We start from the raw sequence: 7,708 nt of genomic DNA, 5'->3' as shown, positions 1-7,708 counted from the left end.
CCACACAAACTTCCCCTCACCAGCATCATGACAACCAGCACAGCAGAGTCCTGCACACACCAGCCCCTGATCATGTGACTCCTGACTCCTCCCCTCCTGTGACCTCAACAAGGTTCTGTGCGCACAGAAACAACAGTCTAGCAAGTCATCGCAGGCTGTGGGGGGTGCTGCGGGGGGTCTCTGGGAGGGTAAGGATGGGGTTGGTGCAGGGGGGGCGTGGTGGCCCAGTGCAGTGCGGTAAAAAAAAGAGTCCAGCTCTAGACAGCGGGACAGGCAGTCAAAAACGGGACTGTCCTGCCATATCCGGGACGCTTGGGAGCTATGCAAGGGGTATCTCAAGTGATGGGCCAGCTATCTGTATTCTGTTTGGATGGATGTTTTTCTCATTTGCTGGTACATATTTACACTTTTAAGATTTTGATCCCATCGGAGGTTCAGCAATCCTTCAGTGCGCTCAGATTTGGATACGATCAGCTCTATACTTAAAGTTTCCTCTTCCGTAATCCTATGGATGATACAACAGCTTTAAGTCCAAGTCTACTCATATACAAATCAGCCTGTATGCAGATCCTGTGGGAGAGCATCCATCATTTGTATGTACACAGCAGCCATTACTCCTGGGAAGCAAATACTCTATTAGAAGGCCTCAAATTCATTATTTGTCAAACTAGAGCGCTCCTGCCTTGTCCTATCCCCCAGCCGAGGTCCTGGGAACATTATGCTTATCACATCTCTAACATCGGGCCACGTCTTCATATTAATTCTTCATTTCTACTCCGCTCTGAGCTGTAAGGAAACCGAGTATAAGACTGAATTTAGTGTTCCTGGAGATTACATCGTAGGAGGATTATTCACTTATCATAAAGCCGATGCATCCGTATCCTCCACACCCCTGGTCGACAATTGCGATAGGTAAGATGGGCAGGAGGGGAGTGGGGCAAATCTTTATATATAAAATTACTGTAAATATTTTTTTTTTTTATCGTTTGCATCCTTGGGACTAAAAAAACCACAGAACGAAGACTTCTAACAACTGAAGGGTTTTTGCTTCTGCATTCAATCTAGATACATATTTGAGCTCCAGATAAACATTTTGATTACCCTGATACAATGTAGCAAACGATCATGAGACACTGTATCCAGCTGATGTGCACTGATCACACTGGATAATAGTGCAGCAAATCCTCAGCTGTAGAATATATCAGATCTTTTACATTCCCATTGATTTTAGCAAATAGATTGCATTATTCCTATGGAAAATGGATTATTATCCATAGTGTCATCTAAATGTCATCCGTATGTCTTTTTTTTTTTTACATCCGTGTGGCATGCGCATTTAAAATGTATCCGATCAAATAGTTTCTTATGTTATTAATGGCACTGTATCCATAAAAATTGATACATTATGGATGATGCACATGGGACTTGACTTCTTTTTTAGACATGTATAGACGAGCTATAACTGTAGAAAAAGACTTGGACACACTTCCCAATATTCATATTTTGACCTAATGCCCCTAGGCAAAATTTAACAAACTGAACATGAGGTTTTTACTTTAACATTCTGATCAGACTGTATGAAGCCCACTGCCACGTCACGGTGAACCTCTAAGGGGGTCCCTAGCCTGAAAGGTGTGTAACCTGCCGTCACAGCGACAGTGCACCAGTAGGGTGGGCGACCTGGTCCCCATGACCTACAGTTATATAGCGTCCTCTCTTTTTTTGTTTTAATAGGACCAGCAATCCTTCTCTACATTGTATTTATGAACCAGGAGGCTCAGGATGAACAGTTCTATAGGAAGCAATTTAACGATGTTGTGCAATGTAAAATGGGACCGATTTATCGTAGTTTTTCTTCTTACAGAACCACATTCAATTCCCAAGGTTATCATTTGCTGCAAGCAATGAGATTCGCCATTGAAGAAATCAACAACTCCAGTTTCCTTCTCCCCAATGTCACACTGGGGTACGAGCTGTATGACACCTGCTCAGATTCTGCCAACATGTACGGGACGCTGAAGATCCTCTCCCAGTGTAGCGCACCTTATATAAAGATGGAAAACAACTTTACTGACTACGAAATGAACGCCATTGCCTTAGTTGGGCCCGAAACCAGTAGTTTTGCTTTTGATACAGCAAGTATATTAGGAAAATTTCTTGTTCCGCAGGTAAGTCTTCTGGGGCTACAATCAGGATCAGAATCAAAGGCAGCGTTCTTAAAATCATTTACACCATAAATCTGGCATAAAAGCTTTGAAAAGTCACAAAATTATGATACTTTTAGCATTTTCATGCCACATTGGATCAGCTCCGTCAAAATGGATGGAGCTAGGGAAGATCTGACACGGGGCATAGCCACGTCAAATTCATCAAATCTGCTGATGTTTTTAAAACCAGAAATGCTACTCCAGTCCCAGACTAGAGGGACATCTCTGGCGAATGTCACTTACTTGAGGTGTCAAATTCATTAAGTGGCCTTGTAATTAATTTGACACCGTGTATCCTTTCAAGACTAGGGTAGAGTGAGCCTGCACCATGCCAGTCCTGATAAATCACCCCCATAGTGATTCCTGACAGCTGCCAATAGGAGGAGCACAATGCATACAGATTTTATAGCTTCCTAAACTAGCTGTATATCTCCATATGCAGTTAGCCCCCCCTAGTGGATGCAGCAGGGAAATTTGATAATTGCGAGAAAGTAAGGGCTAATTGAATGGAGGTTGATGCAATTCCATTGAACAACAGGTGTGCGGGTGATGTTCTATGAAGAAAGACTGTGAAAATAGTGTAATAAAAGATGTAACTCGGGATCAGTATAAGATCAGTAATCATCTAATATACAGGTGCATCTCACAAAATTAGAATTTCTTCAAAAAGTTAATTTATTTCAGTTCTTCAATACAAAAAGTGAAACCCATATTGAGTCATTACAGAGTGATTTATTTCAAGTGTTTATTTCTGTTAATATTGATGATTATGGCTTACAGCCAATGAAAACCCAAAAGTCATTATCTCAGTAAATTAGAATACTTTAGAACACCAGTTTGAAAAAATGATTTTAAGATCCAAAATGTTGGCCTACTGAAATGTATGTTCAGTAAATGCACTCCATACTCGGTCAGCGCTCCATTTACATCAATTACTGCATCAATGCGGCGAGGCTTGGAGGTGATCAGCCTGTGGTACTGCTGAGGTGTTATGGAAGCCCAGGTTGCTTTGATAGCAGCCTTCAGCTTGTCTGCATTGTTGGGTCTGGTGTCTCTCTCTTCCTCTTGACAATACCCTATAGATTCTCTATGGGGTTAAGGTCAGGCGAGTTTGATGGCCAATCAAGCACAGTGATACTGTTATTTGTAAACCAGGTGTTGGTACTTTTGACAGTGTGGACAGGTGCTAAGTCCTGCTGGAGATTGAAATTTCCATCTCCAAAAATCTTGTCAGCAGAGGAAAGCATGAAGTGCTCTAAAATTTCCTGGTAGACGGCTGCGCTGACTTTGGTCTTGATAAAACACAGTGGACCTACACCAGCAGGTGACATGGCTCCCCAAACCATCACTGAGTGTGGAAACTTCACACTAGACCTTGAAAATCAAGGTCCCAGAGTCTGGAGGAATAGTGGAGAGGCACAATCCAATCTGCTTGAGGTCTAGTGTGAAGTTTCCACAATCAGTGATGGTTTGCGGAGCCATGTCATCTGCTGGTGTAGGTCCACTGTGTTTTATCAAGACCAACATTTTGGATTTTAAAATCAGAATAGTGAGTGCAGCTCTGGAGTATAATACCGGATGTAGCTCAGGATCAGTACAGGATAAGTAGTGTAATATATGTACACAGTGACTGCATGACTCCACCAGAAGAATAGTGAGTGCAGCTCTGGAGTATAATACAGGATGTAACTCGGGATCAGTACAGGATGACTAATGTAATGCATGTACATAGTGACTGCACCAGCAGAATAGTGAGTGCAGCTCTGGAGTATCCTACAGAAAGAATTGGAGCCTGCTTGCTGTGTGTGTGCTGCCTGGATAGAGCTCCTGGGAAGGGAGGTAAAGTTTTCCTTCCAGGACTTTTTGTCTGCCCCCTTCCCAGGAAAGAAGGCTCATTTTGGGACTGGCCTCCGGGGCTGGGCCCCTGGCTCCCACCTCCCGGTCCATGCCGGCGGGGGGTGGGAGGACTCCCAATCCGGCTAGGGGCACAAAATCTGGCCAAGGATCAGGCAAGGGATCCAGCATGAGGACCTGTAGGACCCCTGAGGCCATGGCCGCAGTGGCTCCTTCCCCCGGAGGTAGGCCGAGTACGAGCAGGGATGCTGCAGTGGTGCCCCTTGATTGGGTCACCAAGGTGGCAAAGGAATCTGCCGTGGGCTATGACTCCCGCATCCATGCCTCAAGGAAGCTAAGATCCCTCTGGGGGAAGTTGAGGGTAGCTAAGGAGAGGTCTGACAGGGCCTCCGGCAATAAGAAGGCCGAGCTATCCGCCGCGGTCAGGAAGATAAAAAATCCATCCAAGACCTGTAAAGCCAGAGGTGTGAGATCTTAGCCGGCAGCGGGCCCTTCCATGAAAAGCTGGAGAACGACGACTAGTTCAGAGCCATGACTGGTGGGGCTACGGAGGGGCCATGGAGCTGCGGCCAGGCGGTGGAGAAAGATGAGGAGGAATGCGAGGAGGAGGGCGTGCCCTGACCACCACCTGGTGGCCTGGTAAAAGATCTCCAGGCGTCGCATAGTGGGATAGCGCCTGAGAAAGTGGCTCTCCCATCAAATTCTGGCCCTTCAGAGGGCAGCGGGAGTGAGGGGGAGGATGAGGATGGTCGTAGTAGTAGCAGCGAGGGGGGCTGCCTCGTCATGCAGCAGATCCGGCAGATCGAGTCCCCGGTCCGTTTTAACCAGCTGAGGTTCTGGAATGAGATCTGCGAAGAGACAACCAGGAAGGGGTTGAAGAGAAAAGCAAAGAAAAAGGTAAAGAAGAAAACATCTATTCTGCAGAAATTTGTGTGTGTCCCCCTCTCTGGGGCCCCCCTGTCCCACTCTGTTGTGGGTCCGCAGCAAGGGAGCAGGGAAATTACAGGTCATGACACGCAGGGCGCTGCCTCTGTTTGTGGTAACAGAGGGGGTAGTGATGTGTCTGATATGGAGCATGGTGTAGAGGGCGGCCCAGTGGTGGGCAAGAGAGTGGCAGCCGGGACCGCATCTCCGGCGGTGAGCGCTGGGGTGTCTGGGTCCCCCACTTACGGATCTGTTAAAGCTGGATCGCTTCTGGGGATCCAGACACCTAATAAAGTGAAGGGGGAGGGGCATGTGGCTCCGGCAGAGCCGGCAGGGTCTGCGGTGAAGTCAGGGCCCCCTGCGCTGGGGGTCCCACCGCCGGTGGATGCTGAGGGGGAGTGGCCTAGCCTGAGGCCAGCCGCCGAAGTTGCTGTGGCCAGGCTGTTTGTGGCCCAGGGTGTAGTGGAGGACGCTGTGCCCCAAGAGACTGGTACTGCAGAGGGGGCTCCTGGGGGTGGACCCGGCTCAGGGTCGGCTCTGGGGGTCCTGGTGTGGCCAGTCTCAGGGGGCGTGGCCTCCTCGGCACCCATTGCTCAAGTGGGTGCAGCTTTGGGTAGCTGTGTGGCTGGAGGTTGGGGGTGTGGCTTCCCAACCAAAGGAAAAAAAAAGTCTTAGCTGCGGTCAGCAATGCAGCAAAGACTGCAGCTGCAGCAGAGAGCAGCAAAGGCGCTTACCTGGTGGGGTCCCCTGAGTCTGGGGGCTTATCTGCAGTGGGGGCTCCAGCGACAAGGCAGGATGGAGCTGGAGGCGGGACTGCTCCTGGTTTCCTCCCTGCCAGTGAGGGAGGAAGGTCTGTGCATGCTGTGGGGGCAGAGCCTTTAGCAAGACAGACGGTGCTGCTTAAACCCTATGGCAGCATGACTGGGACAGCAGCACCAGTAGGTGGAGGTAGCAGTGAGAAAACAAAACCTGGAAATACCCCAAAAGTGAGGCAATATGATCTTGACCCCAGTGTGCATGTGAGTGAGAGTGGGGTGAGTGTGGTGACTGAGTGGATGAGGAGGGTGTGGGTATGGAAGTGTCTGTGGTTGAGGATGTAAGTGGCATTGTGTCTAAGGTGGCAAGTGTGAATGGGGTGTCTGATGGTAGTGAGAGGAGGGGGGAGGGGGCCGGTCCATCTGCCCCCTGGCCACCGGTCCTCAGAGTTATTCAAGGGGGGGGTTGCTGGGGCCTCGGGGTCTAGTCAGGGGGTTTCCTCGCCTCTGGACCTCAGGGATAGCGTCTTGCGGCGCCGTTTCCTGGAGGCCCTCAAAAAGGAAGAACGGACGATTGAAGTAGAGGGAAGAGAGGTGGACTTGGCCTTTTGGCTGGATAGATACGGCCTGGCTGCCTTCCAAGATAAAAGGGTGGGGGAAACGGTTTGGTCCCTCCCGACAGCCAGGCAGGGGGTGGCCAGGCGGAATGTGATCCGTCTTCGGTGGAGGGGCAGTGAAGCGTGCCCGCCAAGGGCGAGGGTTGTAGAGCTCGTTCTGAAGATGGACTTCGGGGTGACTGACATCTTTGCCTTGATTCATCCGTTTGGCACCTCCTTCTTCGATGTCAGTTTTGTTCGGCCAGAGGGCTTAGAGCTTTTCTGGTCGAATTTTGAACTGGCAAAGGGGGAGCCTGGCTGGCAAGACTTTGCCATACAGGCGGTGTCTTGCCAAAATAGTGTAAAGAGGGTGACCGTTCTGACAAGTAACGAGTCACTCTCTGGGGTTGACATCATGACGTGGCTTTCCCATTATGGGGAAGTCACGGAGGTCCCTTAGAATAATAAATATGAGTTTGGCATTTGGTCAGGGGGCTGGACCTTCATGGTAAAGTTGAAGGTTTCAGGAGGTACAGTCACTCACTTCCCCTCCTCAGTATTTCTGGGGAGGGACAGAATCCAGATCTTCTACCAAGGGCAACCGAAAATCTGCCACAGGTGCGTGGATCGCAGCCACTACAGCGTAGTGACCTAGGTCACCCATACAGCCGCTGCCCCCATTCCTTTTCCAGCACCATCTCTGGCCCGGCAGGGTGAGCCAAGGGGGGTCCCCGGGAGTGCAACTTCTGCTGAGGCTGAGGGTGGAGGCATGAGGGGAGATGAGGAGTCAGTGAGGAAAGGCAAGGCTGGTACATCTGCCCACCAGTGGCAACAGGTGAGGCGCCGTAAGGGCAGGGGGCAGGATAAGCCTCAGGAAACTGGGGTGATGGCTGCCCCCACCCTAGAGGCGGCAGCCGAAGCCTCGGAGGCCCTGGGGGAGAAGATGGTGAGCGAGGAGATCCGGTGGATGGAGAGGGAGGAGTTGGCTGCTTCTGATAACTTCCCAGTATGAAAGTCTGGATGAAGAGGTGGTGGAGCAGCCTAAAAAAAGCTTGACAATCGTACCGGTAAGAGTCAGAAGAAGAGGAACAACAAGGCTAAAAAATCTAATTCCCCCTGACCGCTAGGGTGCCTACGGAAGGGCTCACCGGCTCCCCTCTGATCCCCCTCTCCAATCGATTCCAAGCCCTCGATGACTCTGTGTCAGAGGTCGGGGGTGAGGGGCCGGACGCAACATCTGAGGTGCCTTCGGGGAGTGGCGAGGTCCGTCCTCCTTGGGGATTCACACTCCTCTAGGGGGGAGACTACCTCGGGGGCCAGGGGCGAGGAATCTAGTTCTGGGTGTCATGATACCAGTGCTGGGTGACCAGCA

General features: G+C 50.1%; 1 protein-coding gene across 1 annotated transcript in view; it reads left to right on the top strand.

Annotated features, from left to right (window-relative positions):
• The first annotated feature begins 306 nt into the window (after positions 1-306).
• The window catches only part of LOC141074196 (taste receptor type 1 member 1-like), a 112,775-nt gene continuing 105,373 nt past the window's right edge, over positions 307-7,708 (top strand). Inside the window, exons 1-2 of the mRNA XM_073561746.1 lie at positions 307-912; positions 1,865-2,168. Coding sequence (XP_073417847.1) covers positions 719-912; positions 1,865-2,168 — 498 coding nt within the window. The 5' untranslated portion in view covers positions 307-718. The remainder of the gene's footprint in view (positions 913-1,864; positions 2,169-7,708) is intronic.

Source organism: Dendrobates tinctorius, unplaced genomic scaffold (assembly GCF_039654945.1).
Source record: "Dendrobates tinctorius isolate UK_male_01 unplaced genomic scaffold, ASM3965494v1 ptg000326l, whole genome shotgun sequence".
In the NCBI taxonomy this organism is placed as follows: domain Eukaryota; kingdom Metazoa; phylum Chordata; class Amphibia; order Anura; family Dendrobatidae; genus Dendrobates; species Dendrobates tinctorius.
Note: the sequence above shows the minus strand (reverse complement) of the source record. Positions and strands in the feature narration are given on the sequence as shown.